Source organism: Merops nubicus, unplaced genomic scaffold (assembly GCF_000691845.1).
Source record: "Merops nubicus isolate BGI_N331 unplaced genomic scaffold, ASM69184v1 scaffold26311, whole genome shotgun sequence".
NCBI lineage: Eukaryota > Metazoa > Chordata > Aves > Coraciiformes > Meropidae > Merops > Merops nubicus.
In genome coordinates, this window is record NW_008586694.1 from 58,905 (window position 1) to 86,822 (window position 27,918).

General features: G+C 38.1%; 1 protein-coding gene across 1 annotated transcript; it reads right to left on the minus strand.

Moving 5' to 3' along the window:
• Nucleotides 1-435: 435 nt before the first annotated feature.
• APBA2 (amyloid beta (A4) precursor protein-binding, family A, member 2) lies at nt 436-26,398 on the minus strand. Its single transcript, XM_008948739.1, has 9 exons — nt 26,246-26,398; nt 24,893-24,928; nt 23,189-23,275; nt 16,054-16,239; nt 12,646-12,825; nt 10,527-10,739; nt 9,582-9,701; nt 3,196-3,336; nt 436-1,742 (listed from the first exon to the last, which is right to left on the minus strand). Exons 1-9 carry the CDS (start codon nt 26,396-26,398, stop codon nt 1,671-1,673), a joined length of 1,188 nt encoding a protein of 395 aa, XP_008946987.1. The 3' UTR covers nt 436-1,670.
• Between the last annotated feature and the right edge of the window lie 1,520 nt (nt 26,399-27,918).

A 27,918-nucleotide genomic window follows, 5' to 3' on the forward strand; every position in this document is an offset into this window, starting at 1 on the left:
CCAGAGGTTGACGTTTCAGGGTTTTAAATTTTTTGCAGCAGTGCTTGTCAGTAGTGTTAGTTTCCATTTGAGGTTTAATCATATATACTGGTTTCATTTGTGTCACTCTGAGCTTGTCAGACATCCTGTGAAAAGGTCACAAAGGAATGTAGCTGAAGATGGGTAGTTTAAATTTTACAGAATCATCCATTTTAATGCATTTTAATTATAGCATGCTTCTGTATTGATGTGAAGTTACAGTGACATCCAGTGGCAACGAGGTACGGTAATTGAAAGCATCTACTCTCAAGATAATAACGATACACAAGTTCCTAATCCAAGAGATTAATTACTTTTAAAAAAATAATCTGTGACCTTTGCAACTGCACTTAGATGAAGAATTAAATTATCTTCTAGTTATTACGTAAAGTTACACAACAAACAAAATAAGCAAGCTTCCTTTATTATTTCAGATTTATTAGTGATAGTAGGTTAATTCTTTCCTAAGGTCAGTTGCATGCAACACACTACCCCTTGAAGTACAGTCATCTAAAGCTCTTTAGTTACTGCATGGTAAGGCTTCTTAAGTCACAGTGTATTTTCTTCAGGGCCTTGGCCAAAAGAAAAAAAAATAAATCTAGATGAGAAGTTACACCAATTAACATTTATCTCATAAGGAATACAAATTTACTACTAGTTTTTTTTTTTTATCTACGCACATTCTAATACCACTGATGGTGCTAAGTTATTTGCCAAAACAATTTACAGTCAGAACACATTGCCTTAGGAATAGGAATGCTTTATAAAAGACAGAAACAGGTAAGCATGGCTTTCCCATTTTGAGCTAATACAAACAAAAAAGCAAAATGCAAAAATTAAAGGAAAAAAACCCAGCCCAACACATACATTACACAACCTGTGCAATAAGTTATCCATGAAATAACTCTGTTAAATCATAAAAATCACAAGCATTAAAAATAAATATGTATCTAAATAAATATTTTGATTTTAATCTTGTGGCAATTATTCTTTATTTAGCATATGAAACACTTGTTACATGTTTATGTTCACACCTTGCCAAACAGGTTACACTTGTCATAACAATACCAAGTACTACAGTGGTTTTCTTTACATCAGAATCTAAAAGTTTGAACAGCACACATTCCTTTCCACTGAAATACCATCTATTCAGCACTAGTTTTAAACTTATGCAAAGCCATCGGTACGGGACCACTCCATGGGACTGGGATTTTTTTTTTTTTCCACTTGAGGCAGCCAAACTTTCTCTAATTGCTTCCCTTTGCCACATCCTGCAGTCTCATTCATCAGCTATTCACATTCACCATGTTATCAAACAAGACAGACATACATACATCACTCTACATAAAGGTTACAAATAAATACGCTTTAAGTTTTATGAGAAAAGAGTTCAGAAGATGTTGCAAAATACCTAAATGTTTTACAAATTTTTTGGTCAGTGATTATTGTCCTTGACCATCCTTCTCATCACTGTTTGGCAAAGAAATAAAAAGGAAGGAGAGAAAAGGCAGAGACACCTCTCTGTTCCATGTTCTGGGGTCCTTGGGTCAGCTTCAAAGCCTTTCATTCATACAAAATAGAAAATCCTCTTCAGCTGCGAGGGCTTCAGCTGTGATGGAATCATTTAGTTATTTTGCTGCAAGAGTCGCATTCTAGATGTATAGGGGTGTCTCTTGCCCAGTTAGAAGCCTGAACATGGCAGCTGGCATAGTCTTCATGTGAATCTGTCAATTCATTTACACAGAAATTAACAGAATTGTTAAAATAGTTTAAAATATCCCATAAGGCTCAGTCTGTCTTGCCCTGTGGTATAAGTGCATTTACTGCCTGGGCTATTCACTGTGCATCTCTAGATGTGAATGTTACCGAAGTTTCTAGTTCAGAGCTCTCTGGTTCTGACAAGCTTGGTTTGCTGTCTTTGCTTTTTAAGTGTTTGGTTTTGGGCTTTTTTTTTAAATGACAAGGACAGGATCTAACACCATATAGCTTAAAAAGACACCTAAACACTTTCTACTGTTACACCCTACTCTAGTTACTGTCCTTAAAAAAGCAGCAGCACAATCCTTTCTGTTAATCATTCCACTGTTCTGGCATTTGCTCAGCTTAACTTTTTCTTGTGTCTTCCTTCTCTGTGGGAGTGTCATTTCATACATATTTTCTCCTAATTGGAGTATCATTCTCTAAACAGAAAACTTTTTTAGCACCCGATATTTAAATGTCAGTTTGAGAGTTTGGTGGAACAGGTTCTCTCATGGGTAGTGTATTTAAGTTCTGTCTACAAGGAGTATTGTGGTAAGTGTCAGAAGGATTTTACAGACTGACAGCATTCAAGAGTTGTGCCCAAACCGTAGTAACGGCTGTAAGCACCTATCGGAGGACGCCAAAGGAAGGATGGTAAACTTTACTAACTGGTAATACAGACCCACACCAGCCATATGCTGCCTTGATACCTTCGTCTCTTCTTGCTGAAAACAAAATTTCATACTGTCCTCATACGTTTAGTGAGATCTGTGCAGCAAAGAGGTACCATAAAGGCATGGAAGTTCTACAGATCTCTACAGCTTTGTTCCCGGCAACATGCACGTCCTTTGTATTATTTTTCACGTATCATTTTCCACAGGAAAACAAGTTATCTTTGATTTTTGAAAAGGAACTAGTGGAAGATCTGGCCAGGGTTGTGCATGACACACCACTAAATTCAGTAGGGATTCTGGCAAACGGGAGGATCTTGTTCGTTCGTTGCCGATTTCTCTAAAAGTGCTGGAGAGGCGCATCTTGTCTTATTCCCAAGGTAAGTTGGAAATGTTCAGCGGAAATTATTAAAATACATATCTGTTTGAATCTCTCAGCCTTTTTTATATCAATTTATTTCCGTGGCAGATGATGTAATGATAAGCCAGGAAACATTTTCATAGCTAACATGCTTAAGCAATCTTTTCACTTAATTGATTGATTTAATTCAACCAGTGGGCTGACAGTTCAGAATCATGCCAGGAACTCTTGAAAATGAGCAGAAAAATGTAGTGAACGTGCATCTGTTCAAACAATGTCATTAATTGCTTGTTATTAGTGCTCAAGCCCAATTTACTGAGGTAGTGCTTTTACTACAATGTTAAGACACTCTTTTCAACTGAAATATATTTTTTTGCTAATTCCTTGATAAAGTATTTTTCTTACCTCTCCCACTGAATTAGACAATGCTTGTACTATCTTCTCATGAGCAGTAGCAACAACGCTTTGTCCATTGATCTCAATAATACGATGTCCTACTCTTACCCCTCCCCTCTCAGCTATCCCACCTCGCATCAAGCTGCAAATCTGCCAAGAGAAAGAGAAGTTTATTAAAATTCAGAAATGTCATAATGTTGCAGTTACTAGAATTCAATGCAATAAATAATAACAAGTGCTGACACTATCAGGATTCCAGAAAGTACTTGTGGAAACTACTAAGTAATACTGTGAGTTATTAATTGTTGGTCTGGTTTTGTTTTGTTTTGTTTGTTTTCCCCCAACATTTTCTGCAAATTACAATTTTTAAATTTTCATTCATATGGGTTGGGAACATATACCAAACAATACCCAACAGTGATACAGGTAGCAGCCATATGAAAGTGGAGTTAGGGGGAAGAGAGAAGTTTTACGTACTGTTGGAATAGGAAAAGTGATTTTTATGTATTTCTGACTGTGCCACCTAGACTCTTTCTGCAAACTACCACGTTCTTCTTTCTGAATACTGAAATAAAAAAGTAAAAAGTGCTAAAGTAAAAATGAATTATAACAGCAATTTTTTTTCACATACATGGAAAAAAACTGACATAAAACTTAATCCTTAACCCTGCAAAAAAGGCTGGTTTAGGTTGAAGGAAAGGATGGTGCCATACAGTCATAATGAAAGCTAGCAATCTAGCAAAAAGGTCACAAAGATATTCAAAGACATAAAAAGACCTCAAAGATCTAAGGAAGACATTTTTAACAATGGGGGTGGTGAGGCACTAGAACAGGCTGACCAGAGAAGTTGTGGAGGCCCCATCCCTGAAAACGTTCAAGGTCATGCTGGATGGGGCTTTGAGCAGCCTGATCCAGTGGATGATGTCCCTGCCTGCAGCAGGGAGGTTGGACTAGATGATCTTTAAAGGTCTCTTCAACCCAAACCCTTCTATGAGACTATGAAACGTGCAAATTTTGTTTCTTTTTACAGGCTGTTCTCAGTGTAGTGAAGAATAAACAACTTGTTTCCTGCACCTCTGCAGGTTGGAAAATTTCCCTTCATGTTTTAGAGTCCTGCTGGCCATAGGGAGCTTAGGATGAAGAAGGCAAGTCAGGCCACTGCTTCACCTGGCAGTTGTAGGTACAAGTACAGAAGTAGGCTCAAGTTTTGACTTTTATGCCCCTACAATAAGAGGAATAATTCTACAAGAAGAGTTACATTCCCCAGGCATAGTTCCAGCAGACACTGCTACCTGAAATCATTCTGAGGTGGCCAGATGCATGGTTCAGAGGCAGAAAGGAAAATAGCCATGCAGTATGGGGGATTTAAAAGAATGCAGCATCTGTGCTGCAACAGGGCCCTCCCTGACAGGCTACACAGCTCTATGTTACATAGGAATTGTTGGTAAATCACCTCAGACGACTAAGCTCATGCAGCACGTAAAGCAGATAACGTGTATCTTGACTTTCCAGAACTGAGCAGAGCTTAGCAGTGCTGAGATTTACCTTTTGTTCACTGAGAAAAACCTGTTCTTGGGAGGACACGGAATGAGTGCTAGAGCATCCAGTGACAGCTCTTTCTGCAGTTACTGTCAATGGCTTGAATCACGTGCCAAGAATTATTACTTCTGAGATCTCGTGATTTGCTCAGAGCTAAATGTAAGTATGATGTGTCACTGTGAGTTTGTAATTCAGAAACACAGAATGTGGGGAGACGGCCAAGATGGAATACATTGAAGGTGAAACATTGTCTGTGGCTGACTAGAGTTCTGTCTGTGTATGACACTAGCAGCTTCCTTTAAATTCCTCTTCACAAATAACAGTGCTATAAAAAAAAATAAATCCCTTTTTACTCAAAGTTCAGGTTGCCTGATATGGGGAGTGAAAAGATATAGTTTGTTTATAGAAGGCCTTTCTCAGCCTTCTGAGAAGAAACTTCCTCCCTGTAGGAAGGGTTATCTTCCACCACGCTAGCATTAGTGGCTGATTTTTACCTACTGTGGTTCATGAAGTATTTCTGATGGACTTTCATGGATAAAGGCAGCACCAGGAACTTCACAGAATTGTGTGATGAATTTAAGTCACATAGATTATATTTTTTGGTAGGTAGGCTACCTTCTAATCATATAGCTGACAAGATAAGCTGTATTACATAGATCTTCACTTTTATAGAAAGCGTCTCAATTCAACTCACTGCTAGAATAATCTGAAGTAATCTGAAAGGACAAAAAGCAGAATGTGCCTTAAGGCACCCTGTAAACACATATTTCACAGCAGAAAAGCAAATACAGAGACAGTACAGCCTGCTGAAGTAAAAGCTTTCAGAGCAAGTGGAAATGTGGATCTCTCGCCCCACTGGCATAAAGAAAGATAATGGCTTGCATATCTCTCCAGAGCACCTTTCACTGTGTGCCTCTCAAAGCACCTTTAATACCATCAGTGAATTTCTTTCTAACAGTCTGAGACCTAGGAAGCAGTCCATTATTCTCATTCAAGAATGTGATTCCTCTCCAGGAATGGAAGTCAGCTTCCTTTTTGTGAGCATTAACTATTTTAATGAGGGAGACACAGACCCCAAGCCCAAGTGGCTCTGCCCAGCCTCACAGACTCTGTTAAGCTAGAGACAGAGTGCAGACGTAAAGAACTGTGTTGTATTTAAAGCACAGTTACATGCCTCCTGTATTGGCGGGTGGCTGACTCAAAGCAGCCTAGGACTTTTGTCTCCAGCCAGTGGAGCCTTGGCCAGTGAGACTGGCAAGTGTAACCTGAGCAGCACAACTACCTAAATATGATTCTATGCAGCCAAGGCAGTTTAGCCTGCTGTATTTGTTGAACGTGGCAACAGCCATAGTATTATTAAATGAAGTGTGGTGGATCTGCATCTTCTTGTAAGCAGGAGCCTATATTTACTGTGTAAAATGGAAAAAAAAAAAAAAAAGGTGTAAACTATACTGGTTCAATCCATTCAGCTGTTATGGATTCTACACTCTTAGGTAAGCTGCAGTGCATCAGGTGTGAAACTTCAGCAGCTTCACATCACTTTTATTGCAACTGCCTGTTGTGTAGCAAAACATGAAGGACAGAACAGTGCAAGACTAACTCAATTCTGTGTTAACTGCCTTAAACATAACCTGCTAAACCAGGCTTCTCCTCATCTCACTCCTATATTACTCTATTTAAACCCTGTGCATTTTTTGCCTAGACAGCTTAAATAAACAAAGGCAAGGAGGAAAGAATAAACTGTTCTGTTAAGTTTTACCTAGTGTATTTTTAGGTAGAATTGTGCTAGGCTAGGGATGGGGTAGATACACTTCTCAGAGAAAGTGTCTGCGATCTAGACTGAGAACTGATGAATTATCAGCAGTGAAAACACAGCTGTTAATACACAGATTTTTCATAATGTAGGAAACTACAGCAATGTGGTATGAGGGGACCACTTGTATTTAAATGTCATAATTTTAAAAAAAGCATAGCATAATGATTTTCTGAAGGTGGCTGACAGGTCACTCTGTGGCTGCCTCCTCACCACACAACATTCACACTTGTTTTATATGTATGCACAGTGTTTCTTCTTTTTCTTAATGTTTTACGATTCAAATTTTAGATTCCTTTTGTAAGCATGCAATGAAATTACACCAGTAGCTTTCAAGAGCCATGAAGAGCACTGGCATCATTCATGCACGAGGAATTTTGCAAAATTAAAGCTCAGATATATACTGTCGTGTGGTTCCCTAACTAAAACTTCTAAAATATGGCACTAGTACACCATGAAGCACAACTTCAGGCTTTGCATTAACTGAACTATGCAAATAACACAAAGAAAACAGTCACCTGCAGCAGCCCAGTCTCTGCATCTTCCTGACACCCTGTGTGGGCAAAGCCCAGCTCAGATGGTGCTTCTGTACGCCTGGGTTGCTTATGGGCTGTTCACTAGTGCACTAGCTGCACTGCCTGCACAGACAGGACAGGCAGGGTGGAAGGGAACCCTGCAAACTGCTGTCAGCAGGGGCACACAATGGAGTGCAGAATGAGGTGATGGCACAGCAGCAGGAGACGTTTAATTATACCCATTCTGGCACGCCATTTATTTCTTCACCGTGCTAATGCTGAACTAACAAGGGATATTACTTCTGAATACTGTCATGATTTGTAACACTTGCTGCCAATTACAAAACCACTTTTTAAAAGTTCAGTGTCAAACTACTAGAGAGACCTTCTTTGCAGAGCTGTATTTTCAAATGTTAAATGAAGAGGGAGTTATCTGAGGAAAGACTTAAAGGCCTAGAAGCTTATCCACGTAGCAGCCTCATAAAAACACGTTCATCTCTCCTTTTGGTTCACTGGCTGGGTTTCATTCATACGGAAACGCAGACTCTTCATAACTGAAATGTATTGCAAGACTTTCTTTTCTGGCTTTTGGAGAAGGACTTTTGTGCTGATTTTGGTACACTTTATACTGGATGTCATCTAAATGTTGCCTGCATAACTAGAATGAATCATGGCCATCCAGTGTGATGAACATGACAAATGACCAGTAGATGGAGTGAGCACTCTGAAAGAAAACGACCACAGTCTGCAGAATTTACTAAACTAAGGCTCCACCTATGTAGGAGATGAGTAGCTGGGACAGGATGAATAGACTGTGTCACAGACTGCGGTAACTGCCTCTGTCCATGTAAGGACATGACATGCTGCTTGACTTGATTCTTTTCCCCAGCCCTGACCCCCACCGATGCTGTGACAGGCCTCCTAGAAGAGTTAGCTGATAAACACGCTATAGTATTTCTCATTGTTCCTTAAATATATTTTCCTCTTTTATCGCAACACCAGCTGAACATACTAGATTTTAAAAGCATAGCAATTAGGAAATAAATCAATGCCTCATACAGTGTTATACGCTCTTCTCCGCACCCTCTGTGAGATGTTGTAAAACCAGATCCCATCCCCTTCATCCTTTTTAGACTGAGACTTGGGATTTGCTAACAGGGAGGGAACTACCAGCAACAAGCATACCCACCTAACATATATGTACACACAAGGTGAAAGAGGATTAAGCATAGGTAAAGGAGGGCAGAAATATACCACACACCTAATTTTTCTGTATTTTTTTACAGACTTGTCTCTACTCAAGTGTCAGAGTGTTAATCCCCATCACAACAAGTACTTTAAACCTCTGCTTCTAAATGACATGAACCTGGGGTAGGTATCACTTCAGAGCACTTCCAGCTGCATCAAGGCTTGTAGTGGTGTTCTTTCATACCAACCTCTGCTGCGACCACAACCTGATCCGTGATCTTAGGTAGGAAAAACAGTAGTATGGTAATAACTTAGAGGTGGCTGGCAGAGCTGAACATCTACTAATGAGCCACCTGTTTGCTAAAGCACAGTGAGATGCAGAAACCATATCCTATAGTTTGTTACCTGCTACTCTTCCAAGGGTGGCAAACAAAAATCTGGCCCCTTCATTCGATGAGTTTCACAGAACAGGGGACCAGAGCCCACAGTCCTTTCTGAGGTGGTTTTCTGTGTGGGCAGTCTGATTTATTTTTTTTCCTGGGCTGGAGGAAGAGGAGATGGTTGATGGTCCTGCACTACAAACAGTCCCTAACGCTGTTAATGGCCACCAGAAAGGCCAGGTGACTACATGAGCTAGTTGTGTTCGGAGTTTGCTTTGGAAAGTTACAGGAGAATGGCTTGGGAAGGAAGGAATACAAGAGGACCACCCTGATCTGCACTAGGTAAGTGTCACCTGCCACATTCATTCTCCTGTTTGCTACTGTTAGTACAGGGAAACTGCAGCACGCAGAGAAGACATACCTGGGCCACAACCTATACAATTACCTGTAGTGAGAGGTGTTTAGTTTTAACTCGAGGAGGTCACAAGTACATTCCCTTGCACGCTATTGTGTGATCCAGATTGCACAGAGCAGAAGAAAAAGTCTTAATGAGTGTGTGCTCATATTTAAGAGAGAACCAGCATCAGAGGGAAGATTAGAATGTTAGAACTGGGAAAATCTGTTTCAGTTAACTGTTTTCCTTGCAACTCTGGCACACTAATGACTAAAATTGCTAAAAGTTATATATGAGTTAGCTGATCCAGATATTGCACCCAGCAATCTGGGCTATACACCTGGTGGCTGTGTTACGTGGGAAGATCCCTCAAGAATGGCAGTACTTCTCCTGGTAATGTCCATTTGTGTTAGATTATTCAGAGATGTGACTGTAAGGTTTTGATTAATTAAGGGATCACAGTATAAAAAGTGAGGTCATATGCAAGGATTTTTTCAGTACTTCTGTGCTTTTTTTGAAAGAAAAAAAAGAAAAAACCCAAACAGTGACTGAACATTGAAACTTACAATTCCATTCTGTACACTGAAGCCCAGTTGGTATTTTAAGTCTGGCCGTTTTATGAGGACAGTAGTAACAGGAGGACAACTGACAATGTTCAGCTTTACTTGCATCTGATTCTTGAGACCCTGTAAGATATTCCAAAAGTTAGTATTTCTGAAATGGATCTTAATTTGCTCTTTCATTAGTGGTTTCCTAATTGCAAGAGTGCAAAGCAGCTGATCTGAGAAAGAACAGCTAGACTTAACAGAAATCTCTTGTTATCATAGAGATCTGTTTCTCTTTCATTTATCTCCCAAGCTACATGGCCCAACAAAACAGATCAGAACTCTGCCTTTAATTACTGTAGAAACCTCAAGAAAGTTTTCAAGAAAAAACAAAACTGACTACTGCTTGCTCTTTACTAGTATCTGGCTAATTGATCTGCTGCTACTGCTGGCAAATCTGCACAGACATTAGGTTTAGTCTCAGTCATTAAAGACTGTGCGTTCTGAGATTCTGTGCTGTCTGGGGAATCCATACACTCACTTGATCTGTCCTGAAGTCTACAGCCTCCATGTATTTCATCTATATGGAACCCAAAGTAGCACAGTAGATTGTCATCTTCAGGATTTTGTTTGGAGGCTGTGGGGAAGCCTGAGACTTTAAAGATAGTTAACTAACTTAATTTATGCAAGTTTTTCAGACATAAAATAGCCTCGTTTGTTAGAAGTTGCAAGTCTGGTGACAAAGATGCAGTCAAATTCTCCAACCCTAAATTTCTGTACATTATCACCCCTGAATCTCTCTTTCAAATTTCACTTTTTGTTAATGACAGATTACCTTTTTTTTTTTTTTTCCCCCCAGTGATATGAAAATTCATATCTGCTGGTAATGTACACGATCACTTGGCAGAATATTACCTCTCTGCTGGCATACAATCTAAAGCACATACATTTGTAAGTCTGGGGTACCTTTATGATCCCTTGGCATGTTGCAAGAGGTAGACCAACTAAACTGGTCCCATTAATGGACATAATTTGGTCTCCAATGCTTAGTTTCCCTGAACGGGCTGCAGGGCCTCCGTTCATCATATTAGCCAGGATAACGGTGGGTAGAATGGATCCCCATCCAGATTCCACAATCACCACCCCAAGAATTTCTCCCTTCTGTTTTTCTAGCTGGAGCTGCAATTAAAAAGAAAAAAAGCAAATGGTTTTTGTTCAGATTTGTCTAAATTTGAGCACTATTATCTTGGTTGCTCTGAACAACACCTAGCCATTACAAAAAGAATTCTATTCTTTGCCATTAGGTAGCAGCATGACTTCAAAAGCACTCTTAAAACTGTGTAACAAGTACCCATTTCTTTTCATGAGTATGCTCCACTTGTTTGTTGGTGTTTGTATAGGTCTTTATAATAAGCATGAAACTAACACATTGGTTAATGCTGTAGGAAGTAGCAGAACTGAACACCAAATGAACAAATGCATGCTAAAGAAGCTTGCATGCTTCTTGCAACCTGGCTGACAGGGAAGGCTGCAACATTTTGTGGCTAGGGCAAGGCCTGGAACACAGGCTTGAGTTCAGCTCCACTTCTGCCATCACTGCTCAGGTTCTTGATCTCAGGGTTTGCCTGTCCTTGTTTTCAGGCAAGGATCTCTTGTTTGTTATTGTTGATGTTATTAATGTTATTATTATTAATAATGCTATTCAATATATTTGTGACTGGCATGTTAATCTAAGATCCCTGATGTGCTGATGCACTGTAAAGGACGACTTCTCAAATATGGTGATGTTAACAGTTCAGTAATCACAGCATTTCTTTTACAGAAAAGGAGTAAGAGTTTAAGTAGAGAACAGACTCCTTAATGAAATACTGGGAATGATTTCCTTTCAGATGTGGAAGGACAGGGACATCTGTACTTACAGGAATCATAAAGGCCAGGAATCATAAAGTTCCAACTTTTGTTGGAACTAACTATTAAGACTCTGAACCAAGCTATATGCCACAACTCATTGTTCAAACGTTCCTAAACAAATTAGGAGCAAAGTGCCACAAAAGTGATCACACTTTGAAATGTGACACATTTGTATTTTTCTGTTCCGATTCCAAGTTAAACCATGATTTGTTCATCTGCAGTTTCCCTTGTTTGATATTTTGTTGTGCTTATATGCACATGAAGATACTTTATTGATCTCTAGTGACTGCAGACATATAAAACTACACATCAAATCACCACCTTTCTATCTGCAGGTATAGGTGAAAAATGCTGTCTTCCCAAGATTACACATGCCGTACATGTAGTGTACAGTGGCCTGTAGTGCCAGAAGAAAGGAGCGTAAGTAGGAAACTGCAGTTCATCTCAAAGTGAGACTGCTTTAGGACTCACAGTACAGGGACTCTGACCTTTGGAAGATAGGCCAAATCCCTCCTTATTGCACTGCAGCAATAGAAGACAGAGCAGAATTGGGGTGCAACTGCACTTGCTGCATTCTGGTTTGGAATGCCCAGTATGGCAGTGACTTTTGGATGAAATGGGAACTGTGATATATATGGCTGTTGAACAGAAAGAATCCATTAAATCCACAATCAAATGTAAATAGACTTATGTAATGTGGGGCACTTAAGGGAAATTCATGCCTCTTCATGAATTCTGAGCGTGAAACTCCATTTCATGTGACAGTTTTGCTGGCATTCTAACAGGCGAAGAGAAATTGTCCTGGACTCATGGTCCTGGTATCCATTAAGTAGAAGTCACAGCATGCAGTAAAATGACTGTCAACTCTCTTTCTGTATCAATACATTGATAAAATATAAAAGCATCTTACACTATGTACTGTGAATAGCACAGAGCTTATCTATATCAGATGCAAATGTACTTCATTATTGTTCTGACAAATGGAAGCAGAAACACCCAGAAAATGTAAAGAACCAATTCTAAAAACTAATAAAGCTGATTTTAGTAGCACAGTATTGATGAAGCAACACATCTTGAGATGTCAAGTCATCCTTAAAATGCTATATTTCCATGAGAAATATATTCCTTTGAAAAAAAATGATCCATCTGAAATGCAATTGCAAAACTAGTTTACCTCTTTGCAGTTTTCTGAATTGGAAAAGTGTATGAGGTCATCATTGTACATCTCTTGGGTATTGATGATGTCACTGTATTCTTTCTGACTGAGATCCTCTGGGTTAATTCCATTGGCTCTTAAAAACTCTTGGTAAGCCACACTGAAAGCCTGACCAATGGACTGAGCTATCAGCTGTGCCTGGAATGTAGAACAAAACACAGCTGAAAGGAAGGACTGATAAACAGTTTACCACAGAAACCAAAAGAAACAAGAGACTGGATTTTAAGACAAGCATCAAAATGAAGGCTCCTGCAAAGTTGCTATGTTTGTATGGATATAAAGGCACTTTTAAGGTCAGCTGTACAGAAAGAATCTATTACATCCAAAATCAAATTGCAAACTCCATTTAAAAACCCTGCTGATCTCCCTTCATCAGTACATTGCAGTAGGAAATAGCCATATGCTATTTATGTCCTTGTTCCAATAAACACTGGAGAGCACTGGCTTTGTACCAATATGGAACAGAGCTTACAGAAAAGACTGTCACAAACCCTGCTTCTGGTCAGTGCCTTTGCAGGGGTGATGAGAGAAAGGATGCTCTGCTTGCATATCCCTTCACAGACATGTATGCTCTGATGATTGTGGTTGTTGTGTCACCTGCTGCTTCTCCATTTTGGTCTTGTAGGACTGAAAACACTGCTTCAACAAAACCATCTGCTGTCCTATTACGGCCATGATACCCATCTCATATTCCCAGGAAACCAATAACAGCCCTACTTACCACCACACATCTACAATAGCTATTCCCACTAACACCTTGGGGAGCAATGTCAGGGATGCTTTTCCAGAGACATAATTACAGCTTGTTAACGTTAAGAAAAAGTCTTCAAAATCCTCTGTGTCTTTATTGATTTTTGGAGCGCTTACCTGTGCACACATTTTACTACATTATGCAAGAAAAGATGACTTCCTATTACAGTGGGCTGTATAGTGGGTACAATTAATGAAACGTTAGTGACTGGTACTTGGGTGTGTCAGAAACGCATACACATTAGAAAGAAATGCACAGAAACCGTTGACGATGGTAATCCTGACAGCTCTGCACATTCAGCACACTGCAAAAGTCAACTACAGAAATACTGAGCTGCCATAAAATTTACTTTCTTGTTTCACCAGATGGCACTGGAACATAAAGAAACACTGGCAGAGAGACCTGAAAGGAATTTATCTCCAAGTTTTTCTATACTTGAGTTTTTTGAAATTTTCCTGTTCTGAGTTTACTGCAGCTCACAGGAGAGTGCCACACTGAGTTTCATGTATTTGTGGCTTTCAGGTACTGTATTCTGTCATCAAGGGATATGAGTAACTCCCAATGATCTGAGGTGGGGTTAATTGCATTTTACAATGTACCTCCCTAAAAACAGTACTAATCAAACCTGTAAAATTACTCTAGAAATGCAATGGACTTTCTTAAGACATAAAAGGTGGTTTTCTTATTTCATTTGAGCAGCAGTACACAGAAGCACTAATCTGCTTGACTGGAAAAGTGTTTTAGGAAATTGAGGACATAATTAGCCTCGCCAGTGACAGATCATTCCTTCATATTTTAAAACATCTTTTCAAATCCTATCAATATACCAAGAGGTCTGCAGCAGTACAATGACAGAAGTCATTGAGAACTTCTTGTTTTGTTCTCCAGTGCCATTGCTTCCCTGGTACAGTCCTTTGCTTTCACCTCCATTCTGCTTTGTCAAAAGCAATGTGTCTACATGTCATATTCTATTCTATCAATGCTAGTAACAGCCTGTTATCACATCTTAATTTCTTTTTTCATCTATAGATCCAAGTTTTTATGAATATTTATGAAAATCTTTAGCATAATGTACAGCTTTGAGATAATGTAATTAAGTTGCTTCAAAAGGTCACCCCACCAAAGCAGCGGCAGAACTGATATAACTAGGTCTGAGTTTAGCACTCTAAACTTTAGATAATGCCATTTCTCCTTCACAGGCTTAATTGCTTTATGATAATGGAAATGATTGCTTAGCTCAAAAAATATGCAACCTATGAGTTTTGACTGTCCCAACTGAAGAACTTGATTCTTTTTTAATTAGGATGACAGAAATACTGTTTAAAGCTGTTCCTATATAATGATGGTCAGAAATCTTTAATACTGCCTCTCATTAATTCCTGTATCTCAAATACCAAGTTAGAAACGGACCTCATATTTTGCTTTTTCTCTTCAACTAGCTTGTTTTTTTTTTTTCTATAAATGTCTTTGGTTGAAGTCCCCTGGTCTGCCACTTCAGACACAAGGGTCTATTTCACTACAAAACCAAATCTGGAGGTACAGTACCAGTAAAACAAGGTTATCTTTCTTGGCCACAAGAGGTAAGGGCATGGCATGCCAGCACTTTCCACAGGGGTGAAACAGGATGCAGCACAAATGTACACAACTCTTTTGCAACTGCTATTTCTGCCATGGTATTTTGAGAATGACCCCAAGTAAAAAATTGGAACCAAGTTCCAAAGTTAGTCACTCCTTTTTTAAATGGAATTTTAACAAAAAATGGTGTAGGGCTAACATGGTATTGGATCACAGAGTATCTTATGGCATAAAGTGACTGAAATTATGCTTTCTGTATAGATGTTCTGAGAAAGTAGTGAGTTCTCCCTAGCCTTTTACTTATGAATTGCTAAACCCTTTTGGCCATGAATTAAAATTACTATAGAGAATTAATCTTTCTTAGCTCTCTTGGTTTTATATAAAAATTCTAATTCATAATCTTCACTGGGGATGAAAAAAGATAACTGAAAAATAAACAATTGAATGTGTTCTTAAACATCAAAGGATCAAGTCGTATGTTTGACAGTGCCTATGCCTACTACAGGTAAGCCAGCCATAGGGGAATAAGAACCTTGTGCCAGGCCCACCAAGTTGGTAGATGTTCTTGGCAACTTGGCTTCAGTTTGGAAGAGGTCCAGAATGGTTCCACCTCATTGTCAAGAGTCTGGGGGCATAGGTGTGTCATTATGTGCCAACCTGATGGACTAAAGGATCCAGTCCAGGGTGAATGATCAGTTTGACAGCCCATAAAAATTTTGGCCATGAACAGCCATCAACTTCCAGACAACTTCAAATAAGGGGAGCACTGTTGAAAGAACACAGATTATTCTGTAACACATGAGACAAAGAGTGGATATTTTGGGACGGAGTAGGAGACATGAATTTTCAACATGGATTTGTGGAGATAGAAAAGAGAGGTAAATATAGACAAACAATTGGCTAATGTTTCCACAAATTACCAGTAGTTTCAATCAGAAAAGATTACTGAAAACAAAAATTCATTCAAGAAATTAGATGCAATTTCAGAGATCCTCTAAATAACATTCATTGTTTAAATAAATTTAATTCCATTTACTTACATCCTCTGATTCAAAGACATGGCATATCATTTTGTACTGCTTCTTTCCTTCTTGGGCACCAGGTGTTGTTTCAATACAGTCTTGAGAAGCTGATCTTGGCATGCGGCGTCGCGCCATTAAAACCACAATGTTACCAATATCGGCAATATAGGAGATTGTGCGCAGCGCATGATCCATCATCGTTTCCTACAGAAAGCAAAGAGATATAAAGTAATTCTTCATGCCTGCTATTACTCTACAAATGCTGCATCTTCCCTCTCCTTGATGGCCTATTGCTTGAGAATGACAAAAGCTACAGACGCCTTTTCTATGGGCCCAGATCTGGCATTCCTTACACAGTCAATGGGCCCGAACTCCAACTGAAGGCATAGCGGCTCTTCAAGAAATCAGTTTCACTGGAAGTGTTGCCTGAGCAAATAAAAGGTGGTTGCTACTGGAAAGCCATAATGAAGATCTAGACTACTGTTAGATAAACATTTTCATTCTGTTGGAAAATTATCTTTCCTTTTTGTATTGGTTTTTCTGAAGGAAGAAGATGCATTTCACAATGACAGAACAAGTTTTAGGGAAGTCACATGAGAAGATCATTTCCCAGGGGTTTTAAAACTCATGTCCTGTAATAGCAATAATATCTACGGTGATATTTGCTCATATACTACAAAGCAATGCTTTCTTTGTCAAGAGCTATGAAGGCAGTATTTCACCTTCTCTGTAGGCAGACTTTTAAATACTTTTTTTTGGCTGTGTAGGTATCTCAGATCAGTTTGGAGGGAACTGGTCTAATGTCTGGGCTAACAGTCCAGATAAATCCTATTCCAGTCAATATCATTAGGCCGCCAGTTTGGTTGTACAGAAGAGACATTGCCTGTTAGAATATTTTAAGTGGAAACCCATCCAAGCTTCATCCTAATGGACATTTCTTATGTGAGAACACACAAAGAGTACTAAATGTAAGTCTCAACTAAATATGAAAAGTCTCTACCTCAAACACCTGAGCTCTGCATCCTTTTAATTACTTTAGCCTTTTAAACTCTTATTTTACTTTCTGCTATTAGCAGCAAAATCCCAACCTACTGCTGATATCCTACCTCCCATATGGTTTTTCTCACAGGAACCTATTTTACTGAGTGGCACTGAAATGCCTTGGACAAGTGTAAACGGAGTGCGTATCTGTAGTCAGAGAAGGATGTGTTATCACTACGCTTGTTTTATTTCAGATATTACTGTTTTATCTTTTGTTCCCATCTCTAGTTCATGCTTCTATCAATTGTTTCTTACATAAAAGAGCAATGACACCTTTTGAGTTGAGCAGTAAGGAAGGAAGAACCATCAAGGACACTATAACAGTTTTTGTGTATCATCAAGAATGAACTTGTAAGCTTTATGATTTCTGAACTCAGCATTAAATATGAATAAATTAATGTGACTCAATAGCTAGCTGCCTAATTTTTGTTAAAAGGTTTTTATATGTAAAATAATGTTATTTTAATAATACAATGTATGTGACATTGCTATAGTGATAATTTCAAAGGATTTAGGTATATTTAGGACTGCAAAGACAGACATATACTTGTTTACACTAATGTTTTAGACAATTATTTGTACCTTTGTACAGGTTTTATTCAAGATACTATATAAGCAACCTGATTTCTCTGTTAGTTTTTTTTGTTGATTGATTTGGGGTTTTTGTTTTGTTTTAAAAACAAATAAAAAACTGCAACTTCTCGAAGTTCCTAGAAAGGTGTGTTGCTATGGAAGATGCTCCATAACATTAAGAACGTTTTAGGTTTAAAATGAGTTTTAGGAATGTTCATGCAATCAAGTAATCTGACTGAATGCACTTCCTTTAAGTGCCTTGAAAAATGTCACTATTACTGCAGTCTGTGTATAATTACAAAGGATGAGAAATTCCTAGGAAAGAAAGAGTTAGTAATAACTTATGTTAGTAATGCTTATCTGGCAGATATTTTGTCAACTTCAACAAAATATCAGAAAAAGCCTCCTAGCTATAAGGACTCACTGAAGACATAAAATGATACCTTAAGGCAGTGATGACTTATATTTCTGAGGAGACAGTCAAGGACTGTATGTCGTTCTTCACTATTTCGCTGTGCTGTCCCTCCTCACCCACCTACTCCCCACATATCACCATCTGGCTTGAGGTGCTCGTCCTCTGTATTGAGGCAGTCAGCCTTTGCTCCTTCTCAGTTTGGTACAAAGCCAGACTCTGCCATCTTGTGAGTACAAAGCCTGTGTGCTGTCACCAGACGTGGGCGCTTCCTCTGTGGCAAGAGGAGACTGCAGGAGGCTCACGAGAGGTAATTTCAATAGCAGGCTGCCAAGGTAATTAATCCAGCTCTCAGACATGGCTAGTGTGCAGTACTGAAACGAGTCTGTTGCCACTGGTTCAATATCCTTGTTTTAAGGCAAAAAACAGTCCAACACCTATTTTTATGGGACATTTCAAACCTGAGATTTATAGGTTTCTTAATGCTAAGTACTTATTTTAATGAAGATAAAGCTTTCTATTGAAACAAAGACAAATTGCCTCCAAACCATGCTTTGTTAGCTTTGTTTTCTGCAATTTCTTTACATATTTTGCCATTGTAGAGATGAACTGTCCTCTTCAAGAAGCAGGAAGGGCCAATCTTAAAATTCCTTCTTGCTAAGGCCACTGGTAAGTTTGGAAGGTTTTTCCAGACTTCTATTTATTGCTCAAACTGGAAACAACCAGAAGCATACTAGTTTTATTGATGAAACTAGCTGAGAATGTCCCTGTCCCACCCCTCCCTCCACCACCAAATAGCTGAACACATCCACCAAAGTCTGCCTGTAGTGGAATTAAAAAAAACGCAACTTATTATTTAATCAATTTGTTGCACTTAACTTTGTGATCTCTGTTAGTTTCAAGTCAGGAAACTGCTTTCTGCTATCTAAAACATCTTTGTTACTTGCCCAAGACTGAGATTGTCTCTGCTGGTTTTGGCATCTGCTTGGGTATGTATGTGTGTATTTCTAACGTGAATGAAGAAAAATGGACTACAGGTTTGTTGTTTGTTTTGTAGCTATAGGGTGCAGGTTTTGTTTGTTTGTTTTTTTAACTAAGAAGGCCTTTTGGGGTTTTTGTGGGTTTTTTAAAATTACTTGATTGTGCTTCTTGATGATATCCTACTGAGCAGCATGAAGTTAGTTTTCATCTAATTCAATCATATTAGATGACTGAGTTACCCTCCTTGCTGTGTCTGTAGTCTTTCCCTTGATGTCTGATCTTAAAAAAACCTTGTAATTTACTATGAAATAATACATGATTTTCATAATTTATATAAGCTGTCGCATACTTTATATAAACAGCTAGGCTCTAGTTTACAATTAGTTGAACTAATTTCTAAGGCCTAAGAGAGCAAGACTGTTCCTCAAATCGATAAGAGTAATTAAGAATTTCAGTACAATTTGAGTTGAAAGATAAAACTGCAGATAATCAATGTTTCTTAGAACTACCTGTCATACAGAGGAGAATTACTACCCATAAAATTTTTGTAATGATTCTTCATGGTCTTGAAATGAAATCTATCATAAACTATGAAAAGTGATGACGGTTAAGAGATGGTTTGGGGTGTGTCCCTAAGGGTTGCAGGGGCTCAGGAGGATTTACAGCACTTCTTTCAGTATGGAAAAATGTTTTATAAGGTGTATCTCTCAGCAGGATCTTGGGAGCTCTGCAGAGATAATTGCTTTTCAGCAGTCTGCACTAAGTATTCTGTAAGCGTGTAATCATGCATGCAGTGTACACAAGAGTGAAAGGACTGGGAAGATGAATGCATTTAACTCTGCCGGCCAATAAAGTCTTTCTGTGCCTATCATCACACAGACGTTACTTAAAGGTGTGATTTTTTTTTTATTTTCCCCTTGTAGGGGTGAAAGCAGTCATTCCCTCACTCCCTCCCACCTTCTTCCTGTCTAATGCAAATACAGTTAGGAATAAGACAAACAATATACAGTGACTGTAAATGTCTTTATTTTTGACTTGTGACTTGACTTTTTCCTTTCTCACTCCATCTTCCATGCCACTTTATTTTTCATTAGCACTATCTAATGTTCACCCTTTCTCCTCCTTTGTTACTTTTCCATGAATCCCTTCCACTTCTTTCCCTCATCCCTTTTCTAGTTCCATCCATTCCACCCTTGTTATTTCTTTTGTCTTTAGAAATTCATCCTCTCTTGGCCTTTTTCAAAACCTGTGTTCTACCTTCTCTTGTCCAGACTGTCCTTTCTCAGAATCACCCTCCTTTCTAATGAATTCTTTTAGAATCTCATTATTTGTCCATTCTGAAACCAAATAGCACCTGAAGGAGGAAACACCAAGCACTTTCCCAGGCTTTCAAGTGAGGTAGTCCTGTGGGAGTGTGGATTAGACAGCCTGATGAGTCTGACGGTTTTATGGAACCAATCATCTGCCAGAAGCTCTGCACATAAACATTTGTGACCTCTGTATCTGTTTTTCTCTGCTAGTTTTCCCAGTTGCTTCTCTTCACAGAATGAGCGGGAAGATGGGCAAGTAAAGCTGCAGCACAGGGAAGAGCTGCTCTCGTGCAAAGCAGGCGTATGGCCAAAGCTAAGGTTGCTTCTACAACCTATACTAAACAAGTGGTCAACTTGGGCTGAATGTATTCAGTAACTAAACGCAAAAGCAAGTAAGAAGTGGCAGGGGTGCCATTTCCTAGTGTTGCTGAGGGCAACTGAATCACCAGAGCTGGCTCTTTTCCAACATGATAATACATGTTACTGGTGCTATTCAGCATTTTGAACCCTGCTGCATCTCATTTTTTAACTTGAGAATTTTACATTTTAAATCAGCTGCTGCCTCATGTGTACTATACAACACTACAGATGGATTAAAACATGGATGACACGCTGCAGAAATAGGTTTTATATAATTGATAAAGCCATGAAAGAACAGATTGTCTCTGCCAGCTGCTACACCAGCTGAACCAGTCCTATGGTAATTAGACCAGTTGGGAAACTTCGCTTAGCACTAAAAAATACTACCAAGTCAAAACTGCAAAAGCATTCTGATAGCAATGCTAAAAATGCAGGGGAGTAAGTCAATTAGAGCTCTCTGAAAGACCCACTGTAAAAAACAAGAAAGAAAAAAAAAAAAAAAACAGGACAAACGCCAGAAAGCTTGTCATTATAATAATTTCCAATATTGCTATTTTCATGTAGTTAACTCATATAAGACACCATTCCTCATGGTGCATTGCATTTTATATCACTAGAAATCTCAAGGGAATCGGGAGAATAATGGTTCCTTTGACAAGTTGTTTATGGTCTGCCTCAAAGGACTTTCCTTTTTTCTTTTTAGAAAGAGTGGGTGTTAGCTGAGATTCTGAACTGTTTAAAGAAGGGAAAGAATGACTTCCACTAAGACTCAACAAAGACAACTTACCTATTTACTCCCACACATTCCAACTGTAAACTATTATCAACAATGGTCTGTAGTCATCTTTACACTGATAATTACTAGAGTTCTAATTTCTGCTAATCCAAAAAGTAGTCATAAGCTTTGATAATATACTCTCCGGATGATGCACGTTTACCATGAGGTCCAAAAAAAGCTAATCCATAACAAATAGTGGTATTGGTTATCACGGATGACATGCAGTATCAGCATGATTTATTGATGACAGATTGCAAATACTGCTGCTCATGATATTTCTCGATTGTGATTTATACACCAAGATACAAGTTCAATAACCATTTTCTCTTTTCACCTTTCAAGTTGTTTATAAAAATATTGAACAGCACTACATGAAAGACTCATGCTTGTGAGTCTCCCTCTGCTCTTTATCTCTTTATATTGCCATCTATATGGCAATAGATAAGAAATAAGTACAATCATTTTCTCAGCCTGCTTGTATCTCCTGTAGCTAGATCATATAATCTAGAAAATACTGTATGAGATAAAAGCTTTATTTAAGTCAATAGGTGATGTGTGCTGCTTCTGCGCTATGAACAAACATATTCCCGGTCAGAAAAAAACCTGATTGATTTGACATGATTTACTCTTGACAAATCTGTGCTGACTCTTGCTCATCTCTACTCACAAACTGTGTACAAAGGGTTTGTTTGGTTTGCTATCTTTTTGACAATTAAACTTACCTATAATCCTTGGTCTGTTCTGCTACTAAAAAAAAGAAAGACTAAATATTACCTTCATGAGTTCTGGAGGAGCATCATTGAAAGGATAGCATAAGATCACTCCAACCACTTCTCCAAATACTACAAGATGAATTTTCTGGTTTGGCTATATCTAGCTTAACTAAGTACTTTCTAAATGGTTTGTTCTTTAATGTAACTTGAGGTCCTACCATTTTTCAACTGCTGTTGGCTGCATACAGTGCATATTTTTAGTGAAAACTAAAGCAAAAAATGTTACAATTTCCCTTTTGAAAGTCTCTCATAAGAATGAAAATTTGAAGACTTTCTGCAAGTGTGATAGAAGTCTAAGAGATCTTGTGAGATTCTTATAATAAATATTGTGATCTATGTATAAGTTATATGTATTTAATTGTAAATTCTTTTAAAATAATCCTTCTTATGAAGATTGCCTCTTAGTGAATATATGTATGTATTCCTAGAAGATGAGGCTGATCATTTCTGTGGTCTCCAGATGCTTCTTTAATATGAATAATTAATAGTTTACATTAGGCAAAAAGGATCGTAGCTCAGATGTGATTTATGGAAAAATTGGAGGTTGAATGTTAAAAATGGCAAGATATGAATAGCTTAGTCAAAGTAGGAAATTAATTCCCTGTTAGACTATAGATCTGGATACTGAAACTTTTTCAGAGAAACAGCATACACCCATCCTGAAAGACTTCTGAATCTTTTCCTAAACTGAATTATAGATCTCAGCAACATGAAGACATTTTCTAATACATCAAATAAGCAAAACTGGTGTCAGTATTACTGTATTGGCAAAAGGCAAGTGTTATAATAATAGCAGATCTAACATGGCTCTTTCTGAATATTCTCATATTGGTGATTTTATCCAAATTTAGTTAAGTTTCCAACTAACAGTATAAGAGTGCAATCTAACTCAACATTATTCTTCAAGACTTTAATCATGACTTACCTGTGTGTCTGCATTTAAAACTTTGATTCTCTGTGTGGAGATGAACAGATCCACTTCAGTCAAGGCCTGGGAATCTCCCTCTGAGGTCTAAAAGACAGATGCTTTGTTACAAAGTGAAGTTTCATTTCCTCTTAAGAATGATGGATTCACTGATCACTTCAAGCATAATGTGAGGTGAGGCAACTGAACTGTTAAACCACTACAAAGATGGCTATTCAAAGGTGTTTCTAAATACATGCAAAAAATCCATTAATTGCACAGGAAGAGTGAAACATCCTCAGATTTTGTGGGTAAGAGTAAATTTTCAGAGCACATGGGACTAACAGCTCAAGTACCAAAATTCTCCTAGAGGAGGAGAAAAAGTATGGCTGATTCTTCCCCACTGTCTCATTGATACACTCCGGCACTCAAGGCCCCAGACTGAGAAAGTGATTTACTTCCCAGCAGCTGCTTAGCCCTTGCTATCTTCAGTGAGCTCACCAAAAGAAATGCAAGCTGGTGCTCAGTACTGTGGTGGGTTTTAGGGTTCTTTTAGCTTTTTTTAGTTATTTTTTTTCCCCTAGAAAATAAAGAACTGAGCACTGAACAGATACTTCTCTCATATCACAGAAAGCCATCAGTTGCCTTTCAGACCTCAACATCTGAGCACTGCTCAGTAGGGAAGTAGTTCCACATTCCATTAGAAAACATGGTCACAGAGCAAGTGGGATTAGAGCGTAATGCCACACGCTTTCCTAAGTGTGAGTCCTGGCTCTGCCCACGTGACAGGAGAGAAAGTGTCAAAGCAGCTGCTGCCTCTCACTGGAGCATGATCCAAGAGCTTACCTAATACTCTTGACTTCCAGGAGGAACCTATTTATTCCTCCAGGCTACTTGTCCACAGTGCACTATTGCAACTGGTGTGTAGCACCCACATTAGCACCCTCAGAATGAAATGGCCACAGACTGTATCACCCTGTGCTAAGGGCAGGCATCAGTCTCCAGGTCAGAAACTTGTTCTTTGATGAAACAGTGCATGGAATGATGTATTTGTTATAGTTAGAATAGTTAGTAGTTATAAAGGCTTAGCTAAGCCTATAATTGATTCAGAGTAATTTTTATTTGAATTGGCTCATTCATCAAAAATGAAAATACCAAACAAAGCAAGTGTATGCTTTGGCAGAGATTACTTGCATTGCTTTCATTTAAGACCATCACAAAGAGCAAGATGAAATTTAGTGGTATTTTTGTCAGCTGTATTTAGTTACCTGAAGTATAGTTTTTAACGGAGTGAAACGTCTCCTATACTTGTTCCAGCTACTACCCGGTAATTTATTTTGTTTTAAAATAATGGCAATAATTTCATAAATCTACAGTAAGTCACAGGCACAGGAAATACATCTTACTGCTTTGGTTAGCAAAATAAAAATAAGCGTTATATAAGAAGAAAAAAAAAAAATCTCCTGGATAACACTGGCTGTATATCTGGACTAAGCAAATCACAGGTATTCAGCAGAAGAAGAGCAGCAGACAGGCACTCCAGAAAATGAACAATGAAGAAAATGAGTTCATTTACTCCATCCAGTGTTCTACTACTTAGCAAAGAAGAAAGCAAAATGACAACTTTATGAGGACCCAAAATGAAAGGACAACAACACTCCATGGAGAACAAGTACAACAAAAATGTAAGTAAACATTAGCATTCAAGAAAAACAGTTTACACACCGCTTTTTTCTTGATTTTAGCCGCCTTTTGCATCCTCTGAGGAGTAGCATAAAAAAAGAATGCAGACAGATGTACACACAAAGAAAGAGAAAATACAGTGTGGGCAGTCAGGGAAACCTTTTGACTATGAATCGACTGTTAAAAGTCAAAAATTTGGGGGCAGTGGGAGAAAGATGTGCAAGACAGAAAGATTTGTTTATATCTTATGCAGTTCCTCAAGCATAACTGGATTTAATGGCATTATGCATGTTGCCTGATTACAAAAAAAAACTGGTACCAGAGAGTGTTGTCTGTTAACAGCTGCTCATAACATTTATCCTGCTACATATACAGCAGTTTAAAATGACAGTACATGCACTACTTTAAACTCAAGGTTTTCTATCCGTATTAATCAAACCTCTACATGTAACTGTTGAACAAAATGTCACTTAAGCTCTCTTCCATGACTATTTTAAGTAGTCATGTGTCCCTGAGAGATTAGGATTGCTATTAACACACAGAACAGTTTTTAGGAATTTAATTGCAATCAACAATTACTTCCTGCTTCTGACATAGCAATACATGAAATAGAAATTCAAAGGTTTGGAAAGCTTAAAGAATTGGGCCTTTCTTGTCTTCCATGTGCTAATCAGTCATGGCAGCCTCTTGCTAGGTAAATGATTTTCCCAAACTGGTTTCCTTCACAAACACGCAATTTTTACCAGTTAAATGTTATTGACTAAGCACATAATTTTTCTGTTGGCATTTAAATCTACCTCTTTCTAACCACTTTTTTATTCAGATGAGGTTTTTACAGCAGACTCACAAGAACTGTAAAAGAAAGGGATTATTAATCAAAAAAGGCATTTTTTTTACACAGCTGTATGAAGCAGTCCATGCTACATTATTTACAGAGAAATTACTCTCTATAAATAACATTAAATACAAACACAACAGTAATGGGTCTTCTTGTCGTACAAAAAGTAATCGCTCAATGAATTGAGAGTAGTCTTCACAATTTGAAGTAAGTTAAAGGAATTAATAACATAAAAGAAAAAACACAGTAAAACAACTATCCTATGCTTTGCTGTTGGAGTATTTCCTAATTGCAGCCTGCAATTTGTCCTTAATAATTGAGTTCTTCATACAGTTTCCAAACAATTTTAAAAAGACTCTGTAATAAGTTATGCTTTGTTCCTCAAAGAAGCTGCATGTATTTTTGTAATAAGCACTGGAAACTAATGGCATTTACAGTACTCGATCTATACTCACATAGGGGCACTTCACAGTCAGTTTGAGCTGAAGATCCTGTACTGTTCAGAGATAACTGTTGAAGGATCAGAGAGTATTCTACAAACCATAAAAACCTCCTACCTTAACACGGCTCACTGCCTCTTGGGCTTGCATCATTCTTATGTTTTTGGAAGGGTTGCGCTCAGAGAGCAGCTGTGTAGAGCCCAGGTAATTGGCTGCAAAGATGATTCCATCAATGAGGTCTTCAGGTTCACAAGGCCCTGGAACTGACATGAGACATTTACAGTTACTGCCTTTCAGAAAAGGGTAGAGAAAGGAGAAACTGAATAAAAAATACTGAGGCTTGAACAACCCGGTAAAGAAATCCAGTGGAAAATAAGTAATGTTTTCCTCTAGAATTATTTCCTAAAAAGCCATATCAACCAAATGCATAGTATTTAAAACACTAATGGTTTGACTGTGGAATTCTAGAGAAAAGTAACTTAAAAATTTTTCCTGTGCTCACTGATAACACATTGGGATTACTTGCAAGTTTCAGAATTGCCAATAGGTTCCTTTATTATAACTTTCTTATTATTTATTTATATGTATGACTTACAGTGCATGCTAAACTTCTGCTTGAATACAGATTTGTGTTTCCAGATTTTTTCTGAGGTGTTTGTAGAAGTACACAGTCCCCAAACATTATCTCTGACAAAAATACTGATGAACAATGGACACAAAGGTGTACTTTGCTTCAGCAAAAGTCCACCATGAAACTTAACAGTTAAGAAATTTTAGGAAACAAGAGAAGCAGGCATCTTCATGCTGTTACATCACGTGTAAGGCCTGAATTCAGAGAGTAATAGAAAAATACAGTTCCAGGCAGGTATAGACTGTTAAAACTGAGATCTCAAGAAATGTGCTTCAATACAGGAATTCAATAAAACATTCACAGTCTGATCAACAGCATCTGCACAACAGGTCATAGACCCTTTTCCTCTGAAAGCAGGGATTTCACAGAAGGCAGGTATGGAAAAGGAGAACATGGAAAGAGTATGAAAAAAATCATGTTAAAAAAGAGAGAAAAATAGTGGAACTTAAAAGCATCTTGATTTTTTTTTAATATTTTAGCCTTTGCTCAATGGAATGACTTTGCATGCACTTAGTATTAATTACAGATTAATACTAAGATTAGATTCTAATAGTAACTTGTATTTTGCAAGTTGTTTCTTTCCAAAGATGAAAAAGAGGGTGCAGGGAGAAGCAAATAAAGGATAGTATTTGTATCATGCTGGGACAATGCTCATCATCCTTTTTATTCAGCTGTTAAGCTTTACATCTAGCTTGATTAAATTAACAGTAAAGAACACTCATTACAGAATCTGGCTGAAATCTCTTGCAAGTGAATTTTTTCTCTTCCTCAACAGTTTTATAGAAGAAATTTGCTTTGAGCTCTATCAGCTTGCCAAGCTGCTAATGCATTTTTTGAAGTATATCAATCTCATGTGTGAGGAGAAAAATGACACTGAAGGGAGTTGCTACTTAAAAAAAAAAAAAATCTTGTAAAGTGGATTTAATTATAATCTTGTAAAGTGGATTTAATTATAATCTGTTGAATGTGGAAGATCAGTATGTGGAGAAGGAATAATATACAGCATGCTATGCTGATGAAATTGACTGAAATAGTGCTTTGCACAGATATCTTCTAGTGAGCATTCTTATCCCTCATTTTCCCATTCTAACTTAGGAGGAGTCTTTCAACAGCAAATAAACTCGATTGAAAGAAGTCTTGTTTAACATCTCTGTCGGGG